This window comes from Tachyglossus aculeatus, chromosome 1, assembly GCF_015852505.1.
Source record: "Tachyglossus aculeatus isolate mTacAcu1 chromosome 1, mTacAcu1.pri, whole genome shotgun sequence".
Classification (NCBI taxonomy): Eukaryota; Metazoa; Chordata; class Mammalia; order Monotremata; family Tachyglossidae; genus Tachyglossus; species Tachyglossus aculeatus.
The window spans coordinates 112274851-112300151 of NC_052066.1; the positions used below are offsets into that span (position 1 = coordinate 112274851).

Here is a 25301-nt window from a genome sequence, read left to right on the forward strand (position 1 = left end):
TTATCTTCCCTCCCAAACCCTGACCTCTCCCTGACTTTCCTGTCACTATAGATGGCACTACCGTCCTTCCCGTCTCACAAGCCTGCAACCTTGGTGTCATCCTCGACTCCGCTCTCTCGTTCACCCCTCACATCCAAGCCATCACCAAAACCTGCCAGTCTCACCTCCGCAACATCGCCAAGATCCGCCCTTTCCTCTCCATCCAAACCGCTACCTTGCTGGTTCAATCTCTCATCCTATCCTGACTGGATTACTGCATCAGCCTCCTCTCTCATCTCCCATCCTCCTGTCTCACCCCACTTCAGTCTATACTTCACGCTGAGGCCCGGATCATCTCTGTGTAGAAACACTCTGGGCATGTTACTCCCCTCCTCAAAAATCTCCAGTGGCTGACTGTCAACCTACGCATCAAGCAAAAACTCCTCACCCTCGGCTTCAAGGCTCTCTATCACCTCGCCCCCTCCTACCTCACCTCCCTTCTCTCCTTCTACAGCCCAGCCCGCACCCTCCGCTACTCTGCTGCTAACCTCCTCACTGTGCCTCGTTTTCTCCTGGCCCACGTCCTCCCCCCGGCCTGGAATACCCTCCCTCTGTACATCCGCCAAGCTAGCTCTCTTCCTCCCTTCAAAGCCCTACTGAGAACTCACCTCCTCCAGGAGGCCTTCACAGATTGAGCCCTTTTTCCTCTCCTCCTCCCCATCCCCCCGCCCTACCTCCTTCCCCTCCCCACAGCACTTGCATATATTTGTACAGATTTATTACTCTATTTTACTTGTACATATTGACTATTCTATTTATTTCGTTAATGATGTGCATTTAGCTTTAAATCTATTTGTTCTGACGACTTTACACCTGTCCACATGTTTTGTTTTGTTGTCTGTCTCCCCATTGTAGACTGTGAGCCTGTTGTTGGGTAAGGACTGTCTCTATATGTTGCCAACTTGTACTTCCCAAGCGCTTAGTACAGTGCTCTGCACACAGTAAGTGCTCAATAAATACGACTGAATGAATGAATCCAATCCGTCACCAAAACCTGCCAATCTTACCTTCACAACATCACCAAACTGCTCCCTTTCCTCTCCATCCAAACCACTACCTTGTTGATACAATCTCTCATCAAATCCCGACTGGATTATTACATCAGCATCCTTTCTGATCTCCTAACCGCGTGTCTCTTCCCACTTCACTCTATACCTCACTCTGCTGCCTGGAGTATCTTCCTACAGAAACTCTCTGGGCACATACCCTCCCCGCCCTTTAAAAATTTCCAGTGGTTGCCTAACAACCTTCGCATGAAGCAAAAACTCCTCACTATTGGCTTCAAAGCTCTCCATCACCCACCCCCACATCTCACGTCCCTTCTCTCCTTCTACAGTCCATCCCACACACTCTGCTCTTCTGCCGCTAACCTCCTCACTATGCCTCATTCTCGCCTATCTCACTGTCGACCTCGAGCCCTCGTCCTACCTCTTGGCCTGGAATGCCCTCCCTCCTCGCATCCGCCAAACTAGCTCTCTTCCCCCTTCAAATTCCTACTGAGAGCTCACCTCCTCCAGGAGGCCTTCCCAGACTGAGCCCCCCTTTTCCTCTGCTCTCCTCCCCATCGCCACTACTCCCTCCCTCTGCTCTACCCCCTTCCCCACCCCACAGCACTAGTGTATATTAGTACATATTCTATTTATTTTATTAATGATGAGTATAAATCTAAAATTCTATTTATCTATTTTGATGCCTGTTTACTTGTTTTGTTTTGTTGTCTGCCTCCCCCTTCTAGACTGTGAGCCCGTTGTTGGGTAGGGATTGTCTCTATCTGTTGCCGAATTGTACTTTCCAAGCTTTTTGTACAGTGCTGTGCACACAGTAATTGCTCAATAAATACGACTGAATGAATGAATATCCACGATGATCTGCATTGTAGGAAGAAGGGTCTCCTATTCAGTTCTACCTAACATTCATCATGAAAACACGTGTTGTAGCAGAAATGAAGGTATTAGTTCTCTTTTCTTTGGTTTACTATGACATTATACTGACCAGAACCAGAATTTTACGCAAGCTATAGAGATGTCCAGGTTACATATTCATGTCTTTTTTTGAAATGGATTCAACTTCTCTGATGTTAGTCCTACTGAAGGATAATAAATTCCAAAATTCCTATAAGAGAATAGTACTGTGAAGTTTGATTTCAGAGTATTCCATTATCAGTCACAGTTTTCTTTTACACATTTCGAAATGCACTGACTCAACCCTCTATATTAATGAATTATTGCATTTAATCCACACTTACCACGTTCCAAGCACTGGGCTAAGCATTAGAGTGCATACTAGAAAAATCAGTATAGACACAGCTCCAGTCCCACATGAGGCTCACAGTCTAAATGGGAGGTAGCTTATCTACATATCTCAGATGATAAAACCGAGGTACAGAGAGGTTAAGTGACTTTTCCAAGTGCGCACAGTCTGTCAGTGGCAAAACTTGGGATCAGAACCTACAGGTGTCCTGACTTTCATCCCCATGTTCTTTTCACTTGAATGTGCTGCTTTAAGTGTCAAAATAAAATCAATCAATCAATCAATCAATCGTATTTATTGAGCGCTTACTATGTGCAGAGCACTGTACTAAGCACTTGGGAAGTACAAATTGGCATCACATAGAGACAGTCCCTACCCGATAGTGGGCTCACAGTCTAAAAGGGGGAGACAGAGAACAGAACCAAACATACCAACAAAATAAAATAAGTAGGATAGAAATGTACAAGTAAAATAAATAAATAAATAAATAAACAGAGTAATAAATATGTACAACCATATATACATATATACAGGTGCTGTGGGGAGGGGAAGGCGGTAAGGCGGGGGGATGGAGAGGGGGACGAGGGGGGAGAGGAAAGAAGGGGCTCAATCTGGGAAGGCCTCCTGGAGGAGGTGAGCTCTCAGCAGGGCCTTGAAGGGAGGAAGAGAGCTAGCTTGGCGGATGGGCAGAGGGAGGGCATTCCAGGCCCGGGGGATGACGTGGGCCGGGGGTCGATGGCGGGACAGGCGAGAGCGAGGTACAGTGAGGAGATTAGTGGTGGAGGAGCGGAGGGTGCGGGCTGGGCAGTAGAAGGAGAGAAGGGAGGTGAGGTAGGAGGGGGCGAGGTGATGGAGAGCCTTGAAGCCCAGGGTGAGGAGTTTCTGCCTGATGCGCAGATTGATCGGTAGCCATTGGAGGTTTTTGAGGAGGGGAGTGATATGTCCAGAGCGTTTCTGGACAAAGATAATCCGGGCAGCAGCATGAAGTATGGATTGAAGTGGAGAGAGACACGAGGATGGGAGATCAGAGAGAAGGCTAGTGCAGTAGTCCAGACGGGATAGGATGAGAGCTTGAATTAGCAGGGTAGCGGTTTGGATGGAGAGGAAAGGGCGGATCTTGGCAATGTTGCGGAGCTGAGACCGGCAGGTTTTGGTGACGGCTTGGATGTGAGGGGTGAATGAGAGAGCGGAGTCGAGGATGACACCAAGGTTGCGGGCTTGTGAGACGGGAAGGATGGTAGTGCCGTCAACAGAGATGGGAAAGTCAGGGAGAGGACAAGGTTTGGGAGGGAAGACAAGGAGCTCAGTCTTCGACATGTTGAGCTTTAGGTGGCGGGCGGACATCCAGATGGAGATGTCCTGAAGGCAGGAGGAGATGCGAGCCTGGAGGGAGGGGGAGAGAGCAGGGGCAGAGATGTAGATCTGGGTGTCATCAGCGTAGAGGTGATAGTTGAAGCCGTGGGAGCGAATGAGGTCACCAAGGGAGTGAGTGTAGATTGAGAACAGAAGGGGACCAAGCACTGAACCTTGGGGAACTCCCACAGTAAGAGGATGGGAGGGGGAGGAGGAGCCTGCAAAAGAGACTGAGAAAGAACGACCGGAGAGATAAGAGGAGAACCAGGAGAGGACGGAGTCTGTGAAGCCAAGGTCAGATAACGTGTTGAGGAGAAGGGGGTGGTCCACAGTGTCAAAGGCAGCTGAGAGGTCGAGGAGGATTAGGACAGAGTATGAGCCGTTGGATTTGGCAAGCAGGAGGTCATTGGTGACCTTTGAGAGCGCAGTTTCCGTGGAATGAAGGGGACGGAAGCCAGACTGGAGGGGGTCGAGGAGAGAGTTGTTGTTGAGGAATTCTAGGCAGCGCGTGTAGACAACTCGTTCAAGGAGTTTGGAAAGGAATGGTAGGAGGGATATGGGACGATAACTAGAAGGTGAGGTGGGGTCAAGAGAGGGTTTTTTTAGGATGGGAGAGACATGGGCATGTTTGAAGGCAGAGGGGAAGGAACCAGTGGAGAGTGAGCGGTTGAAGATGGAAGTTAAGGAGGGGAGAAGGGATGGAGCGAGAGATTTCATAAGATGAGAGGGAATGGGGTCAGAAGCACAGGTGGCCGGAGTAGCACTTGAGAGGAGGGAGGAGAGTTCCTCTGAGGATAAAATAAAATAAAATAAAATAAAATAAAATAAAATAAAATAAAATAAATAAAATAAAATAAAATAAAATAAAATAAAATAAAATAAAATAAAATAAAACCTGAATAGACTGTAGTGCTCCTATTAATTTCACCGAAGAACCACTGTGTGAATAGATAATCATTCCCTGCTAGTGGAATGTTAAACTTGACCTTCAGCTCACACTCCCGTGGTCCCCAGGCAGCTACAATCTGCAGCCCCGGCACGTTCCTTTGCAGGGCAAGGCGCCACTGTAGGGAAGAAACCCACAGGTCCTAGCACCCCATCCCTCTATCCAGCCGCAACTGGGTCATGGGTCAAAGCCCCCTAACAAACTGCCAAACTCAGGATCGCAACCAAGGGAGTTCAAGCAAGTCACCAACAGGTGTGGGCAAATGCATATTCACCCGCCCAGCCCCACAGCACTTATGTACCTATCTGTAATTTATTTATTTGTATTCATTCATTCAGTCAACCGTATTTATTGAGCGCTTACTGTGTGCAGAGCACTGTACCAAGCACTTTGAATTTGGCAACAGACAGAGACAATCCCTAACCAACAACAGGCTCACAGTCTTGATTGTCTATCTCCCCCACTCTAGACTGTAAGCCTGTGGGGGACAGGGAATGTGTCTGCTTTTGTTGTACTGTACTCCCAAGTGCTTAGTACAGTGCTCTGCCCAAAGTAGGCACTCAATAAATACGCCTGAAGGAATGAATATCAGTCACCTCTTGGCAAATTCTGCCCAAAACCTAGATCTAAGTACAGACCAGGCCAACCTCCCCAGGGCCACCTTCACAAACTTGAACACCTGTTGATGTTTACACTATTTAAATGATTCACAGTTGGAGGAAAAAAAGTATAGGTGTGCAACTTCACAATTGGTTTATGTTTGTAAGGCTTATGTTTCTCCCAACAATCCCTAGTGCTGACTGCCAATTAAAGGAGCAAAATTTGGTCCTCAAGGAGTCATAAAATTTACATAAGGTGTCACACATAAATAAGGAGAGCTTAACTTCAATCATTTGAAGAACGACCTCTTCCAGGCTGAAGAAGCAGCACTGGCAGAAAGGTATGTCCAAGGTAGCATGCAGTCGCCCTCCCAAATGGGGTTTAAACATCTTTAGCAATTCAGAATGTGAATCCTACACTTAAACTTGTCTAGGATGAACATTCAGTTGGGCAGGTACATTTACAATGCTCCAGTTCATATGCTATTTTCCTGACAATTTACTGTTAGGAGATCTGTTGGATGACATCATTTTTTCTAACATAAAAATCTTAGCCTCGGCACTTCATTAAATAAAGATGGCTCGCAAGTGAGGAATCAGTGGTTTTTGCCTTGATGTAAAGCCCCAAGGTCTAAAACATGTACATTCCAATTTTATCATTTTATAGGTTAGATCCAAAGAAATCTTTATATGTGGGGATTAAAGGAGCGGTGGGGTGGGGGGTTTGCATGTGTGTCAGAGAGCAATTGATACAGAAATAGCTTCATGACCTTTCCCTCCACACATTTCTTCCCTTCTTTCTTATGCATACAGATAGATTTTATATGTACTCCAATTATCTAAAAAACTGATTGCTTTACGCTGAAGGATTATATAAATACATTTCAGATCATTAGAAAGATAAATCATTCTACAAAAATTACAGAGAAAAATTTTCTTACTCAAATGTGGAGGTAAATGGCATTTACAACCTATTCAAGCAATCAGAGCGGTCGGAACACAAACCCTGACCACAAAACACTTACAGACTAGAGGAGATGGACATTAAAATAAATTACAGATTGATATTCACCCCACCCCCAGCCCTACAGCATTTATGCTCATATCCAGGTGCTTAAAGAGTATAGATCTACGTGCATAGGCAATGAAGTAGGGAGCGAATATGAATGTGGCATGTGAGGACTTAGGGAGGGTCTCAGAGAAAATATGATTTTAGTAGGGTTTTGAAGATGGGGAGAGTGGTGGTCTGTTGGCTACGAAGGGGGAGGGGGGTTCAAATAAAAATAACCAGGACCTAAAAATAACCTTTGGCTAACATCTTACATTTCACGCCCATGAGGTATGGCCAGGATGAATTATCCAGATGTTCAAGAAAAAGGAATAGCACAGAGATTTAATTGTCCATATAATTTCTTTATGAAAAAGACCCGTAGACTTAAAAGTTCATGTATTTATATTTTTCACTGAAGGATAATTACTATTAATTCTCAAAGAACATTCTACAATGTCCACTATATTTATTTTTTTTTACATACTTTCACTTGCTCAATTACAATTCTGGTCCCTAAACTAAGAATCCTGAAGTCTACCAAGGTTAAGAAGGTCACAGATCAGCCGCAGGAAACCCCTGGGATAAGAAAATTGGGTATTTGACCCTATTCTGTTGTTTGGCTCAGTGAACCTCCACATACATAAAAATATCAAACATATATACTCCTTGGCTTAAAAAAAAACACACTGCTCACTGCCAATTCTAAGAAAAAGACATTGATTACTTGGTTTCCTTATATATTTTTAAAGAGAGATGGTTATAACAGCTTCTGTAGACTACTGGATCAAGACTAAATTTTAATGCTTTATCATGTAATCCTCAGGAATCTTATAATCGCAAAGGTATGATTCAATTAGCATTATTTGCTCCTTGAAAAAAAATAAATCTGAGGTTTTGGGATGCCTCATCTTCACAAGAATTTAGATTTATTTAGTGAGACCTTCATTCTGCACACCTCTTCCCATACTTTAAAATCCTCCAATGGTTGCCCATTCCTTTGTCAAAGCAAGAAAGCATATCTGCTAACCACTGGATTTAAGGCATTAAATCAGCTCTCTTCCCCAGTATACCCTAGTTTGCCTACTTCACTTCTCTCCAACTTACTCCCTGTTCCTCACTCTCATCTCTCACATTGTCAAACTCTAGTTCATGTCCTCCTAGCTGGACTTCCTCCCCATTTATATCCATCAGACTACTAATTTTCCGATATTCGAAACCCTTTAAAAATCACAACTCCAGGAGCCCTCCCTGTCCCGCTCACTCTTCTCCCTCCTATTTAGACTGTGAGCCCCATAGAGAACAGGGAGTGTATCCAACCTGACTGGCTTGTATCAACCCCAGCATTTAGTACAGTGCTTCACACATAGTAAGCACTTAAATATATCGTTACTGTGTCACCTATGCACTTAACTCCTCACTTCCTAACTGATCACAGAACCTATATTCATATCTTTAAACACTATTATTTCCTTCAGCATGGCATAGTGGATAGACCATGGGGCCTGGGAGTTGGTTAGTGGATAGAGCAGGGGCCTCGGAGTCAAACGGACACGGGTTCTAATCCTACCTCTACCACATATCTGCTGTGTGACCCTGGGTGAGTCACTTTAACTTCTCTGGGCCTTAGTTACCTCAACTGTAAAATGGAGATTAAGAGTGTGAGTCCTACGTGGGACAGGGACTGTGTCCAACCTGCTTAACTTGTATCTACTCCAGCGCTTAGAACAGTACTAGGTCATGGGTTCAAATCCCGGCTCCACCAATTGTCAGCTGTGTGACTTTGGGCAAGTCACTTAACTTCTCTGTGCCTCAGTTACCTCATCTGTAAAATGGGAATGAAGACTGTCCCCGTGGGACAACCATATCACCTTGTAACCTCCCCTGCACTTAGAACGGTTGCACATAGTAAGCACTTAATAAATGCCATCATTATTATTATTATTACTAACAAGTACCATAATCATTATTATTATTATCATGTACTTATTTAGGGGCCCCGTCTCCCAGCTAGACTGTAAACTACTTGAGGGCAAGGATCATGTCTACTAACTCTATCTTACTCTCCCAAGCATTTAGTACCACAGTTTGCATAGAATAACATTTCAATAAGCGCTACTAATTAATTGATTGAAAGAAAGCCAAGGCTTTTCTGAAAATGACTCAGTTAATTAAGGAGTACAATCCATTGACAGAGTTAAGAATTCAATAACTGATTCTCATATCACTGCCAAAAGTGTTAACTGAGATGTCTTCAGTGCTAAAAGTATCAAAGCTCTTAAATAAAAGCAGCTATGACTCTCACATTATCATCTCCCTTTGGGGAGAACACACATATGTGGAGGATGCTTCCATTAGAAGGCAGTGTAACAGCCAAAATTGCTTACGAAGTTTTTCCACCATGAAACTTTATACGCATTTTTTTTGAGTATAACTCTAGAAGCATTTTATTTTGTATCACATTTTAAATCCTGTGCCTAGGCTTGCTGTTTAATTGTTATACTGTACTCTCCCAAACTCTCAGTACATTGCTTGCACACGGTAAGTGCTCAATAAATAGACTGACTGACTGCTGGCCAAATGAAAGGTGCGGAGCAGCCTTTCTTCAGCCCATTCTAAATAAGTTGAAAAGACTTCTAGCAGTTGAAATAACAACACACAAGAATAGGCATTCCTTTTCAGTAACCTTCAGAGGTGTTCATCACCAATGAGATTTGAGACACAACCCTGAAAATAGCTTCAAGTCTCAAGATCTTGAGTTCACTTTTGTTTTTTTAGGGAGGTGAAATTTCCAGTAAATCTGATGGTGCTCTGCAAAGCAGCCAGTGCTCAATAAATACCACTGATTGATCACTTGGTTGAAATATTCTAGTAAATTATAAAATTTCAGTTTTGTTCCCTTACATAAAATTAATTTACATTAACACTCTTCATAAGTACTCTGCTTTCAGCATCTCGTACTTAAAACACAAACGGAAGATTAATTGCAAAGCCAATGCATTGCTAGGAGGGGAGCACTAACATTCATTCTCCATCATCTCTGAGAAAGGGGAGAAATGGCAAGAGCAGGAAAGAGCTCTTAATTAGTTTTGTTGTAAAGTTAAAAGTTGCATCTGGGAAAAGACCCTTGCATAAACATTGTCTCAGGAAAAATCTGTGGGGGAAAAACTTTAAAGAAGAAACTTTAACTTTAAAAATAATAGATGGAAATAATTACAATAATGGCATTTGTTAAGCTCTTGCTATGTGCACTTAGTACAGTGCCTGGCACATAGGAAGCATTTCACAAATACCATTATTATTATTATTTTTAGCTGAGCACTGGGGTGGATACAAGCAAATTGGGTTGGGCACTGCCCCTGTCCCACATGAGGCTCAGGATCTTAATCTCCTTTTTTTTACAGATGAGCTGAGGCATACAGAAATGAAGTGACTTGCCCTAGGTCACAAAGCAGGCAGGTGGCAGAGTCAGGATTAGAACCCAGTTCCTTCAGACTCCTAAGCCTGTGCTCTATATCCACTAAGCAAAACGGCTTTCTCCCCAAGTATGCCACCATGCCAGAACAGTGGTTTACAAACAATCCTCTCTGAGGAGACAAGTTGTCCTGTTAGAGGGCCAAGATAGTCTTTCAGAACACTTCATAATTTTTTTAACACTTTTACTTTGAATAGGTACATAATTATTACATGATTATCAATTCTAACTTTGTGATTACATATAACATTTTTATCTGATTAAATTTCGACTGAATTTCATGAACAGAACACTTCCTACTGTTAAAATGGATGGCATGTTAAAGGAATATGAATGTCAAGTTTTTAGAAATTTAAGAATGTGGTGATGGAAATTTGTCAGTAGATATTTTGATTTACTGGAAAGCATAAATTGCACCTTTAATTTAATAAATTTGGTAATGGCCCCCAGAATAAAAGTGATTTTTAAAAAAAATTACAAGACCCATTACATCACTAATACTGATAGTCCAGATTAATATAGTGACTACACCAGCTAGTAAAAATAGGTCTAACATCTTGCTCTGTAGATCAAGAGATTATAAATCTCTATCAAGCCTGACAGAACCTATTTGTAAAATGGGAAAAATAATAACCAATCCTATCTGTGGCAATGGATATACTCTGAATTTTTAGTGCTTATTTGTTAAGCACTTATTATTGTTAAGCATTTCAAGGCCCTACTGAGAGCTCACCTTCTCCAGGAGGCCTTCCCAGACTGAGCCCCTTCCTTCCTCTCCCCCTCGTCCCCCTCTCTATCCCCCTCATTTTACCTCCTTCCCTTCCCCACAGCACCTGTATATATGTATATATGTCTGTACATATTTATTACTCTATTTATTTTACTTGTACGTATCTATTCTACTTATTTTATTTTGTTAGGATGTTTGGTTTTGTTCTCTGTCTCCCCCTTTTAGACTGTGAGCCCGCTGTTGGGTAGGGACTGTCTCTGTATGTTGCCATCTTGTACTTCCCAAGCGCTTAGTACAGTGCTCTGCACACAGTAAGCGCTCAATAAATGCGATTGATTGATTGATCGATTTTATAACTAGCATTTACTTTACAATTATGGCATTTATTAAGTACTTACTATGTGCTAAGCACTGGGATAGGTAATATGGTTATCAGATCTGACACAGTCTCCATCCCAAAGGGGGTTTGGCACCACTTTACAGATGAGGAAACTGAGGCCACAGTAAATGCCTTGCCTAAGGTCACACAGCAGACCTGTTACAGAGCCAATGTCACCTGATTCCTGGATCTTATGTTCTTTCCACTACGTTACTCTGACTCCCCCCAAATTATTGAAGGCACATCTCCTCCAAGACACCTTCCCTGACTAAGCCCTCCTCTCTTCTCCCACTCCTTTCTGCGTCGCCCTGACTCGCTCCCTTTATTCACCCTACCTCCCACTGCCACAGCACATAAGGATCGATCTGTAATTTATTTATGTATATTAATGTCTGTCTCCCCCTCTAGACTGTGAGCTCACTGTAGGCAGGGAATGTGTCTGTTTGGGTTGTAGTGTACTCTCCCAAGAGCTTAGTGCAGTGTTTTGTGCACAGTAAATGCTCAATAAATAAGACTGAATGAAAATGCTCAATAAGTAAGACTGAATGAATGAAAATTAACATGCAATAAACACCCAGGCATTATTATTAAAGACAATAATAACTGTGGTATTTGTTAAGCACGATGGAACAACGGCAGTTTTCAAAATGGTCCTCTGTAACTTTTCCCATTAGTTTCCTGGATATAATAGTGATGACGGTGACAAATACCAAGTGATAAGTGGTCCTGAGATTTTGTAAAATCGTCAAAAATAACATCTTCTCAATAGTTCTGAAGTCTGAAAAGGTAAAGGCATAAATATAAAGTGTAAAAAGCAACCTTCAAAATTAAGAATGCACTGCTGATAAAGGTGGCTGGTCTGCTTCTTTGTCTTAGTTTCAGAAGACAATCTATTTCATGAGCTGCCTTAGTAATGCAATATATTCATTCATGGAAGAGATAGCTAGCCCACAATTGGCAGGATTTTGTTTTCATAGTAAAGATGCTAAAGGCCTCCAAATTACAGAATCTACAATTTTCCTTTTACTTTATGTGTAGTGCATTTTCTTAACTCAATTACCATCCCTCTGCCAGTTTTAAATGTGCATTTAATATTGTTTTTGTGTGCCTGAATATGCAATTAGACAGGCAAATCCTCAATTCCAATTTGTCATCACAACACAGCAATCAATACGATTGTTGTTGAACACAGGCCATGCGCATGAGCTTTAAGAAAAAAAGAAATTTACTCGAAAAAATAAGATTGTTTTTCAAGGCTACTAGAAATTCTCAGATAGCAAAGATAAAGACTTCATGTAAATGTCAACTATAACTTTATGAAACAATAAGAAACTGCTTATGCAACGTTCAAATCTCATTGAGAATTCTCACATTAGGTACTTGGTAAACGTGCAATTTTGTCCCATATTTGACATTTGTTAATCCAAGCAGATTGCATGGCACTGCTGTAAATAACCAATAGGAACAGCATCCGTGGTAACAGAACTAATGGACACTTTGAGCTTTCAGAAAGTTTGAAGAAAACTGCTTTTACTTCTGTGAACTGATAGGATGCCTCTGATTAGTAGTATTAGTTCTAGCAAATAAACACCTACTTCTTGAAAAGTACCATACTAAACACTAGGAAAAAGTTCAAGGATAAGAATTAGACATGGCCTCCCAGCCCACAAGGGACTTAGAATTTAGGAACCTGGGGGGAAGTGGATGACAGGCACAGAAAAGTAGGTGAAAAATGACCTTTGGACATTTGATATTCACCCCACCCCCAAACCCACAGCACTTATGCACGTATCTTTATGTATTACAAATTATTTATATTAATGGCTGTCCCCCCGCCACCAGAATGTAAGTTTGCTATAGGCAAGAGACATGTCCATTAATTCTGTTGCACTGTATTCTCCCAAGTGTTTAGTACAGTGCTCTGCACATAATTATAAGTATAGATGTATATATGTTTGTACATATTTATTACTCTATTTATTTTACTTGTACACATCTATTCTATTTATTTTATTTTGTTAGTATGTTTGGTTTTGTTCTCTGTCTCCCCCTTTTAGACTGTGAGCCCACTGTTGGGTAGGGACTGTATATGTTGCCAACTTGTACTTCCCAAGCATTTAGTACAGTGCTCTGCACACAGTAAGCGCTCAATAAATACGATTGATTGATTGATTCATTAAGTGCTCAATAAATACCACTAATTGAGTGATTGAAGCAATAATTAAAAAAAATAAAATAAAAAGACCAGGACAAAATTAAGTAGGTAGGTGCTCAAGAATGCTTTTGCTTTGTTTGTTTTCTATAAGGTATTTGTTAAGCACTGGCTACGTGATAGGCACAGTACTAAACACTGGCATAGATACATGATCATCAGGTTGGACACAGTCCATGTCCCACATGAGGCTCGGGGTCCTAATTCCCATTTTACAGATGAGGTAACTGAGGTACAGAGAAGTGATTTGCCCAAGGTCACATAGCACAAGAGTAGTGGAGCCAGCTTTAGAATCCCAGTTGTTCTGATTTCCAGACCCGTGTTCTATCCACTAGGCCACGGTGCTTTTCATTTAGGCTACAGAAGCAGCTTCAAGCTCCTCAGCTCCCAAGCTGTGTAGAGCCCAACGGACACAAGAGCCACTACCCAAAATCAATCAGTCGTATTTATTGAGCGCTTACTGTGTGCAGAGCACTGTACTAAGTGCTTGGGAAGTACAAGTTGGCAACATATAGAGACAGTCCCTACCCAACAGTGGGCTCACAGTCCAAAACACCTTCAACCCCGAAGTTGCAGCGGTTCAGAAGGTCTCGTGCTGCTGCTCATCCTCACCCAGCCACCATGGATTGGGCTGGATTGGGCCTGATGTCAAGGGGAATGGTGGCTGAAGAGATCAAATGGGTGGTGGAGACCTGCATCTGACACAGTTGCCTGGGTTTCTTGGCCCTTTATATAGGTCTCAGGGAGAGAGGGGTACAGAGGGATACGAGTGGCTTCCTTTTTTTAAAATAGTCAGCAGTGTAGAAGGATCCGCTCCACCTGCAAAGGGAGAAAAAGCCCCTCCCAGGCTGATAATAATAATAATAACAATAATAATAATAATAATAATAATGGCATTTATTAAGCGCTTACTATGTGCAAAGCACTGTTCTAAGCGCTGGGGAGGTTACAAGGTGAACCCCAAATACTCCCAGATACTCCCAAAGGAACAGGACTCCATCTCACAGCCTCATGTTTCATTCAATCAACCACTCGTTTTGGTTTAGCTCTTATCAAGAACCAGGGTAAACTTTTCACTACTAAGGGGAAACTACCTTAATCTTGTCACTGTCTTGGATCCACTCAGTCTGGGTTGTTGCTGCCATTCTGACTCCTTTCCTAAACATTTGGATTATGACTGATGTCATTTCCCCTAGTACAGGCTCAGGGGGAATAGAGGGAATAGAGTGTGTTGTTTCAACCTGGAAAGCTACAAAATCAGTGTTGATCTGTCCTCAGTTACGATGGAAGGATTAGAAAATTTCTTCTACTTCCTTCCAAAGTCACTGGAGGAATGTTACGATAGTTGATGTCATATAACAGAAAAGGTGAAAAACTTTGCGAGCCCCCAATCTACACCTTCCAAATTTCAGATTATCCTCCCACAAAAATGTTTTTGTACAAATAACTTTTACATTTTTTTAGTAGTCCCATGACACTTTTTTAGTCATAACTGAGTACCATATAACACTCCAATGCACATTCTATTAGTCCAAGTGACATCACTATATAGCAGAAGCTTCTCAACTTCAGGCCAAAAACAAAGAATCCTAAATTGCAACTCTACAATACTCTAGGGAACGTGCAAGGCCTCCATACTGCTAGTACTACTACTACAATCACTACTACTACTGTTAATAAGAATAATGATGATGTTGTGGACAGGGAACAAGTCTAACAACTCTGTTGAACTGTACTTTCCCGAGCACTTTTAGTACAGTGCTCTACACACAGTAGGTGCTCAATAATAACTGATTGATAATTGTGGCTAATTGTGGCTTACGATGTACCAAGCATTGAAACAGTGTAGCTTGGTGGACAGAGCAGGTGCACGGGAGTCAGAAGGACCTGGGTTCTAATCCCAGCTCTGCCACATGTCTGCTGTGTGACCTTGGGCAAGTCATTTTACTTCTCTGTAGTTCAGTTATCTCATGTGTAAAAAATGGGATTAAGAGTGTAAGCCCCATGTGGGACATGGACTGTGTCCAACCTGATTAACTTGGATCTATCCCAGAGCTTAGAACAGTGCCTGGCATATAGTATGTGCTTAACAAGTACCATTATCACTATTATTAGCTTTTATTACTAAGTGCTGAGGTAGATACAATTTAATCAGTGAAGGTAGCTATTATTAGCTATAATTATTAGCTGAGGAAGATGCAACTTAATCAGTGAAGGCACCTGTCCCACACAGAGTACCTGTTCAGTTAAGGCATCTGTTTCTGTCCCACAAGGAGCTTACAATTTAAGTAGGAGGGAGAACAGGTATTGAGTCCTCATTTTACAGATTATGAGCACAGAAAATTTAAACGACTTGCCTTATGACCCACAGCAGGCAAATGACAAGATTAGAACCCAGATCCTCTGACTCCAAGGTATGGGCTCTTTCCACTGAGGAAGCAAAGGTGAGGGAGCATCTTTTAGGCCTTGCATTCCTGGCACCTGATGAGATCTCTACAGCACTTAGGGTAAGGAAAAGGGAGAAGAAACATGAAGTCTTCAGAAGCCTTCTTCTCAACAATGGGATTTGACTAGAGCATGGCTGGAGCAACAAGGCTCCGCAGTCCCTTGCCCTATTGCCCCGATGACCCCGGGACTAAAAGTATTCAGCTGTAATTCTTGGTCCCATTTTCTCGTCATATGCCAATGAAATTTCACTTCATTAAAGTGGGTAACAGTTGTTGAAAAATGCCCATCTTCTGGCAAAGACTGGGTATTATCTTTGCTCGTTTGAAATTTAGAGGACTCACCTCAACCCACTGAGAAAAGACTTCAACTCTTATATGACGTTTTGCTAGTCAGTCAGCTTGAGGTAGTTTGAATTCAACAACCAGAGGCTAATAAGAGTGGCTGAGCTAACAAATTACCTTTGAGAGAAAATTTAAACTTTCAGCAACATAGACCATATAGTTTGAGTGTGTTTATTAACAATTGATACAAAGTATAACAGAATATAAATGATATTTATTAACATTCACAGGTTATGGATTTTATCATGTTGGAATATTTCAGTTGACGCAATAAAATGCCTCATTACTTACTTCATTTCAAATGTTCCCTCAAAGCTAAACCTTTTTCATTTTAAACAAAGGTTTACTCTGTAAAGACTGAGAAGTATATGAATCTCTTAACCATAGTAACCGAGTGCTTGACCTTTCAAATGAGTGGAACTTAGAAAATGTAATTTATATTGTACACCATCTAGACTGGACACTAAGAATATCCTTAGGAGTCTAGTTCACTTCTTTGCAATTAAATGATGGAACACATAAGTTTGAAATATTTAAATCACAATATCTATTACTATCTTGGACTTGAAAGTGCATCGGTATTATAATGAGCAGGAAAATGTACAAATTTCTTTATTATAATTTAGTCAAGGCCAATAACATAAAGGCATAGTTAAGCTTTCAATCAAAGCAAAAACCTACTTTGATATTGGTCCACATTTTATAATTCAATAAATACCACTGACTGATTGATTATACCCAATTCCTCAAAGGAATTCATTCACTCACATGGGCATCATCTACCAATTGTAGGTCGATACCTCCCAATTCTACTTCTCTAGCCCTAATCTCTCATCTAAATATACTCCTCATAATTTTCCTCTTTCAAACATATCCCCATCATCCCTGTCCCAATCAATCAATCGTAGTTGAGCGCTTACTGTGTGCAGAGCACTGTACTAAGTGCTTGGGAAGTACAAGTTGGCAACTATAGAGACAGTCCCTACCCAACAGTGGGCTCACAGTCTAAAAGCCCACAGAAGCGCACAACTCAAGCATTTAACCTGACTCCTCACTTTCCTCTCAACCTTGCCAAATCCTGTCAATTCTTCCTACACAATATCTTCTGGATCTACTCCTTCCTCTCTACTCAAAGAGCTAACCCTTTGGTATAACTCTGCTTATATAGTGATTAGACTAAGTGCCCACAGCACTTATTCACACCTCCAAAATTTATCTAGTTATACTAATGTCTGCCTCCCCGCCTTAGAGTGTAAGCTCATTTTGGGTAGGGCACGTATCTACCAACTCTGATATACTGTACTCTTCCAAGTGACCCCCAGCCCACATCATCCCCGGGGCCTGGAATGCCCTCCCTCTGCCCATCCGGCAAGCTAGCTCTCTTCCTCCCTTCAAGGCCCTACTGAGAGCTCACCTCCTCCAGGAGGCCTTCCCAGACTGAGCCCCTTCCTTCCTCTCCCCCTCGTCCCCCTCTCCACCCCCCCATCTTACCTCCTTCCCTTCCCCACAGCACCTGTATATATGTATATATGTTTGTACATGTTTATTACTCTATTTATTTATTTATTTATTTTACTTGTACATATCTATTCTATTTATTTTATTTTGTTAGTATGTTTGGTTTTGTTCTGTCTCCCCTTTTTAGACTGTGAGCCCACTGTTGGGTAGGGACTGTCTCTATATGTTGCCAATTTGTACTTCCCAAGCACTTAGTACAGTGCTCTGCACATAGTAAGTGCTCAGCCCATATCTGTTCTCTTCACCTGCTATGCTTTCTTCATTCCTCCCAAGTTAACCTTCTAACTATATCTTGTTCTCTCTCCTCTGTCCACTCACTCACACACCTTCCCGGATGGATCTTCCTCACTCCCCAAAACCCAGCTCCACCACTTGTCTGCTGTGTGACTCTGGGCAAGTCACTTCACTTCTCTGGGCCTCAGTTACCTCATCAGTAAAATGAGGATTGAGACTGTGAACCCCATATGGGACAGGGACTGTATCCAACCTGATTTGCTTGTATCCACCCCAATCAATTAATCGTATTTATTGAGTGCTTACTCTGTGTAGAGCACTGTACTAAGCGATACAAGTTGGCAACATATAGAGACGGTCCCTACTCAACAGTGGGCTCACAGTCTAGAAGGGGGAGACAGAAAACAAAACAAAAAATATTAACAAAATAAAATGAATAGACAGTGCCTGGCACACAGTAAGCACTCAACGAATACTATAATTATCATTATTATTATTAAATTCAAAAGCCAACAGCCACACACACACACACACACACACACACACACACTTTGTGATTAAAGTGAAAACTTTAACAGTCCAGTCCCCAGGATTCTGTTATTTTCCTTTGCTATTCTGGACAGCATTTTGTTCTAATATTTACTTGTTTCCCTTAAGTCATGTTTTTCCTGCTCTGGCCAGAAGCAAATTTATAATCCTTTGTTTGTGTCTTTTTGTGTTCTGTTGTAGAAATACCATTTACTTTTTGGCATCATAATTTTGAGGGGGTTTTTGTAGGATTAAGTGGACTCTGTGGGTCAAAGCTCTTGTTTCAATACACTATGCATTTAAGGAAAACAATGACAAAATGACAAAATAATGTCACTGGGGTGAAATGTTTTCAAAATACGTTATAGCCACTCCATTGTCTATTCTTACCAAATCCTGTGAAAGCCAGCAGAATCAGCCCCATTGAACAGAAGAGGAAATGAGGGAACAGTTTTTCATATTAACAGATATTATAAACACTAATCTCATTACTAAGGTCACCCAAGGGCACAATGCACACCTTCCTCAATGGGAAGAAGGAAACAAGGTGAGGCATCATCCCACAGCTTCTCTTTTAGATCAGGACCAAGCACCCTTGGGCAAAAAGTACTTGTGTTAACCTCATTTTTAGTCCTGACATGGTTTTGGGAATCCCAAAAGAATCTTAAAATTTTAGAGAGCCTCCAGTCAGAACAAATGGTAATTTACTTTTTCTCAAAGATCTCTAGGAATGGAGAATCCACAGCCTTTTCGGAAGGCCAGTCTAGTGTTTTATCAGAGTTCATGTCAAGAAGTGCATTCTTATATTTGACTGAAAGCTCTCCCTTTGTAATTTCAATCAGTCAATCAATAAATGGTATTTATTGAGCTTTTACTATGTGCAGAACACTGTACTTAAGCACTTGGAAGAGCATGATACAGAGTTGGTAGACATAGTCCCTGCCCACAGTGAGCCTGCAGTCTAGAGTGGGGATTTCAGTGCACTTCCTTTTATTGGGGTTAGCTTTCTCCCCAAAGAAAAAACATACTTGATGACAGTTATTAAATAATTCCTGGGCCTTCTCAAATCCTGATATTCTCCATCTCAATAATGCTTCCCTCTACCCTTCTCTAAATCCTTTATTATTTATGCACAACACTTTTAAGTGGGATGAACTATCCAGGAGAAAGTATAGCAGAAGAATCATTCCTGACACTTGTACATGAAAGCCTGGTTGACTAAACTAAGCCCAACAGATTTAAGGGTGATCCTCTGCAGAATTCTTGTTTTAATTTTCTCAATTTAACTGGGGTACTGAAAAATTACTTAAAATTACAGTAACTATCTTTGATTCTAAGACCAGCTTGCCCCAAGGAACTATGGAGAAGAATAGGCTCTAACCAAATTTATTTAGTATATAACTCCTTAATAGTCTGACTGTGGATAATGTAGACAGGGCAGTACTGACTTGCCTAAGACGTCAGGGAAATTGGATTCGTATTGGTCTTATTACTAACATTTGCACTCTGACTAAATATCCTTTATTAGTTTCATCTTTGAATCCTGAAGTAAGGACAATTATTTAATATCTGCCTCCCCCTATAGACTATAGGCTCATTGTAGGCAAATAACATGTCTACCAACTCTACTGTATTGTACTCACCCAAGTGCTTAGTACAATAATAATAATGATGATATTTGTTAACCGCTTACTATGTGTGAAGCACTGTCCTAAGCGCTGGAGGGATAGAAGGTGATCAGGTTGTCCCACGTGGGGCTCACAGTCTTAATCCCCATTTTACAGATGAGGTATCTGAGGCACAGAGAAGTTAAGTGGCTTGCCCAAGGTCACACAGCTGACAAGTGGCAGAGCTGGGATTCGAACCCATGACCTCTGACTCCCAAGCCCGCGCTCTTCCCACTGAGCCACACTACAATGCTCTGCACGTCTCTATATGTTGCCAACTTGTACTTCCCAAGTGTTTAGTACAGTGCTCTGCACAAAGCGCTCAATAAATACGATTGAATGAATGAATGAATGCACACTGTGAGCACTCAAAAAATACCACTGATGATGATGGGGGGGGAGGGGGAAATATGTGTGTGTGTGTGTGTGTGTGTGTGTGTGTGTGTGTGTGTGTGTGTGTGTGTGTGTGAGAGAGAGAGAGAGAGAGAGAGAGAAAGGGTGAGTAGCTAGGCTATTAATCTCTCTGTGGGCAGGGACTTCATTTAATCATATTTATTGAGCGCTTACTGTGTGCACAGCACTGTACTAAGCGCTTGGGAAGTACAAGTTGGCAACATATAGAGACGGTCCCTACCCAACAGCGGGAATGTGTCTGTTATATTGTTTGTTGTACTCTTCCAAGCACTTAGTACAGTCCTCTGCACACCGTAAGCACTTAATATGATTGATTAATTTCCCCCTAATAATGTGGTTTTTCTAAAGGAAACTAGATCCCTTAATTTGGGTGTTGGATCACAAAGATGATTTGCTTAAACTCTGGTTTCCTGCATTTCTTTGAGCTTTTCACTGAACCAGACTGCTTCTCCCAGGGCCATCAGAGAGTGACCCAGCCAAAAGGAGGACTTTACCATATGGACTTCACCATAATCTTTAAGGCCAATTAATCAAAAGTATGGTCTCAGCCCTCTACGGTCAGAACAGAACTTCTCATCCTTGTGATTTTTATATCTGGAGAAGAAGGGGAAAAGGAAAACCAAGAAAAATAAAGAGACGGGAGAACAATGGTGAGGCCCCACACAAAACATTTCATATACTGGGCAGTATAGAAAGATGTCTACCAAAACAATATCAATTTAGTCTACATAATAACTTAGCCTACGGAATAGTTTATCATTAAATTTAAGAGGCTGTACAAAAGTGGACTTTTCCTTGAAATCTATGGATTTAGAGAGACATCAAACTTTCCAAATCAAATAGAGAGACAGCATGGCTTAGTGGAAAGAGCACGTGCTTGGTAGTCAGAGGTCGTGGGTTCTAATCCCGGCTCCACCATTTGTCAGCTGTGTGCCTTTGTGCAAGTCACTTAACTTCTCCAGGGCCTCAGTTACCTCATCTATAAAATGGGGATTAAGACTGTGAGCCCCACGAGGGACAACCTGATATCCTTGTATCTACCTCAGCACTTAGAACAGTACTTGGCACATAGTAAGTGCTTAAGAAATGCCATCATTATTATTATTCATTCATTCAATCGTATTTATTGAGCGCTTACTGTGTGCAGAGCACTGTACTAAGCGCTTGGGAAGTACAAGTTGGCAACATATAGAGACGGTCCCTACCCAACAGCAGGCTCACAGTCTAGAAGACTGTGATTATTAATAGTTTGAGTGAATCAGAGCTCTATTTATAGTATTAAAACTGGCTTCTTTCAACCATAACATTGTTCGTATCTAATTGAAACACTAAGGAAACCACGTATAGCTTTCCATTTACATCTTTTAAAAGTTAACAGATACATATCAGTCTTTTCTTCCACAGGAGACTACAAATACAAAGCATCAATTTGATTTTCATGACACCAGGCCAAATCCAGAACCAAAATAACTCAACAGAAGGGCAAAACCTACATGGTCTAGAATAGTCGCAATGACTTCATCATGTGTGATCTTTCCATTTGCATTTTATCATCTAGTACAGAATTAAAATAAGTAGTTTTGAAAAAGTCTAAATGTAGATTTCCGACATTTTCTTCAAATGGTAAACCTTTGACTACTGAATCAACTCGTATGTGCATGTCTACAAAAATGAGGTGGGGCAGGTGGAGAGAAAGCATTCCAGATATAGCTCGGGCATCTGTTCAGACAAAGAAATATACAGCACCCAGCCTTGGAGAAAACTAAACAATACTGATTCACATTTCTACCATTCTCACCAGGTGCTCTAGTTTCTTGTTCCTCTGACATGATTTTAAACCATTTTTACTGCTTAGTAAAATCTTACTCTAGGCAATTGTCTAGGACTGTCATTTAAAGAGCTGCAGTTTGGCATAGCACGTATGTATTTTTAAACTACCAGAAACATGCCCTCTTTTGACATAACTGACATAAATCAGTAAGAATTTAAGCTTAGAACTGTGTCCGTTCCATTTTAAGTCAAGTTGCACCCTGAAATCCCTTCCCTGGTCCAGAAATGTGTGGTTAAACAACATACCTTTACATAGAGCTGCTGAAATTCTTCAAGGTTCAGCCTCCCGCTCGGACAATCTTTTAGAAATCCTTTATACCACTGTTTGAGTTCATGTTCATTAAACTCCGTGCTCTTCACCAGATCCTCCATCACTTCGGGGGCCAGTTTGCTATTCTGTTTCCCCATCCTGCCTTAATAAAAGCAAATTAATACAATTAGGCCAGTTGCTGGGATCATTTTAAAGTTGATTAGCAGCCAACCTAGAGTTCTAAAATCTTTTCGCTGGAACTCAACGCTCTGTTTGATCAAGACAGCTTCAAAGCCTTCGCAAATCTGTCTGGTGTTTTGAACTTCAAATTTTACTTCCAGAAATATTATTCTCAATTCCCAGTGCTGCCAGTAAATCTTCCCCATTTCATTTTTCATTTAAAGACAATCTTTGTTAGAAATGAATTTTTTAAGAGTAAAATATAAAAAATTAAACTACTTTTATCATCACTTGGAACAAGTGACAAAGGTTACCTTTTCCTATGAATTAAATTTTTAAATACTCTTGCATAATATTCACTTTAAAACTTCACAGAGCCTACCACAGTGTGAATGATGAATGAATATTAACTATCCCTGCCAACAGCAACAATACAGCTTGAAAAATACTGAAAAAAAATTTGGAAAACAATACAATACAGACTATGGCAATGGAAACTATCTCTAGTAATATAAAATAAATCCTTGTGTTTCATCAGAATGTTTTACATATTTTCTTCAGAATTCACACATTCTCCTTACTATTTTCCTCCTTTAATTATCTCTAAGAATCACAATTACAGAAAGATGCCTCAACTATCAAATATCTTTTTAACTGGATTTCTTAAAGGCGTGTTTCAACTGAAGGCTGCTCTTCATTTTCATACCGAAACTATCGACTACTGCATTTGAAGACAATTTTCTATTTCATTCAATTCATTCAGTTGCATTTATTGAGCACTTACTGTGTGCAGAGCACTGTACTAAGCGCTTGAAAAGTACAGTTCGGCAACAGATAGTGACAGTCCCTACCCAACAGCGGGCTCACAGTCTAGAAGGGGGAGACAGACAACAAAATAAAACAAGTAGACAGGTGTCAGTACCATCAAAATAGATAGAATTATAGATATATATACACACATCATTTATAAAATAGAGTAAAAAATATGTACAAATATACACAAGTGCTGTGGGGAGGGGATAGGGCAGAGGGAGGGAGTGGGGGCGATGGGGAGGGGAGGAGGAGAACAAATAATAATAATAATGATGGTATTTGTTAAGCACTTACTATGTGCCAAGCACTGTTCTAAGCACTAGGGTAGATACAGCATGGCTCAGTGGAAAGAGCCCGGGCTTTGGAGTCAGAGGTCATGGGTTCAAATCCCGGCTCCGCCACTTGTCAGCTATGTGACTATGGGCAAGTCACTTCACTTCTCTGGGCCTCAGTTCCCTCATCTGCAAAATGGGGATGAAGACTGTTAGCCCCCCATGGGACAACCTGATTACCTTGTATCTACCCCAGCGCTTGGAACAGTGCTTGGCACATAGTAAGCGCTTAACAAATACCAACATTATTATTATTATTATCAGGTTGTCCCAAGTGGGGCTCAAAGTCTTAATCCCCATTTTGCAGATGAGGTTACTGAGGCATAGAGAATAAAAGTAATAATTTCCATCCTTTCAGACAGCTAATCTATTTGAAAGCCAGGAGCCCAAAACTATTTCCAGTAACACAGTTATTTACAGCATCCCTGCAAGGAAGAGGCATACCAAGGATGGTCACTTCTCCTCCCAGTTTGCAAAAGGGAAAACAGGTACAGTCAATTCAATTGATCAGTGGTGTTTCTTGAGTGCTTTCTGTTTGCACAGTTCACCATTCCAAGTGCTTGGGAGGGCACAATGGGGTTGACAGACACAATCCCTGCCTTCAAGGAGTTTATAATCTAGTGGGGGGACAGACATTAAAAGACTTTACAGATAGGGGAAGCAGCAGAATATTAGGATAGTATGCAAGTGCTGTGGAGCTGGAGGTAGGATGAATATCAAAATGCTTATGTGGTATCGACCCAAGTGCTTAGGTGACACAGAAGGGAGAGAGAATAAGGTGAGGAAATGAGAGGTCAGTTAGGGAAGGCTTCTTGGAAATAGGATTTTAGTAGGGCTTTGAAGATAGGGAGAGTGGTGGTCCATCAGATATGATTCAGGAGGGAGGTGCAGGACAGAGAGAGGATGTGGGCATGGGCTCTATCGGGACAGAAATGAGATTAAGGTGCAGTACATTGGCATTAGTGGAACTAAGTATGTGGGCTGGATTGTAATGGGAGTGGGGCGATTGAGTCCCTTAAAAACTAATCGATGGGATTTTTTCATTTCTTCATTCATTCATTCAATCGTATTTATTGCGCGCCTACTGTGTGCAAAGCACTGTACTGAGAGCTTGGGAAGTACAAGTCGGCAACATATAGAGATGGTCCCTACCCAACAACAGGCTCACAGTCGAGCACTCTATTAAGTGCTTGGCAGAGTACAATATATCAGAGTTGGAGGACACAATCCCTGCTCACAATAAGCTTAGACTCTGAAGGGGGAGACAGACATTAATATTAATAAGCCAATGATAAGGAGCTTCTGTTGGATGAGGAGATGAATGGGCAACCACTGGAAGTTCTTGAGGAGTGGAGAGATGCGAACTGACCTTTTTTTGAAAAATAATACCAATAATAATGAGAAAAATAAAGGTGGTTTTTGCTAAGTACTTACTGTCTCTCTAACACTGTTAGATAAATGCCATCATTATTATTATTACTGTTCTAAGCACTGGGGTAGAAACAAGATAATCAAATTGGACACAGTTTAAGTAGGAGTGAGAAGAGGTACTGAATCCCTATTTTACAGATGAGGAAACTGAAGCTTAGAGAAGTTGTGACTTGTCCAATATCATGGAGCAGAAAAGGAGTGGAGCCAGGATTAGAACCCAGGTCCTCTGAGTCCCAGGCTCTTTCCAATGGGTGACACTGCTTCTTTGGCCAAAAGAGTTAAAT

The 25301-nt window shown here is 41.3% G+C and overlaps 1 protein-coding gene across 3 annotated transcripts in view; it reads right to left on the minus strand.

The window, feature by feature from the left end:
- Positions 1-25301, minus strand: part of VSNL1 (visinin like 1) — a 200943-nt gene that overhangs the window by 98765 nt on the left and 76877 nt on the right. For 2 of the 3 annotated variants that reach the window (XM_038750475.1, XM_038750483.1), the window contains exon 2: positions 22258-22424. In XM_038750475.1, coding sequence (XP_038606403.1) covers positions 22258-22419 — 162 coding nt within the window. In that variant the 5' untranslated portion in view covers positions 22420-22424. The remainder of the gene's footprint in view (positions 1-22257; positions 22425-25301) is intronic. The other variant, XM_038750490.1, reaches the window with a different exon arrangement.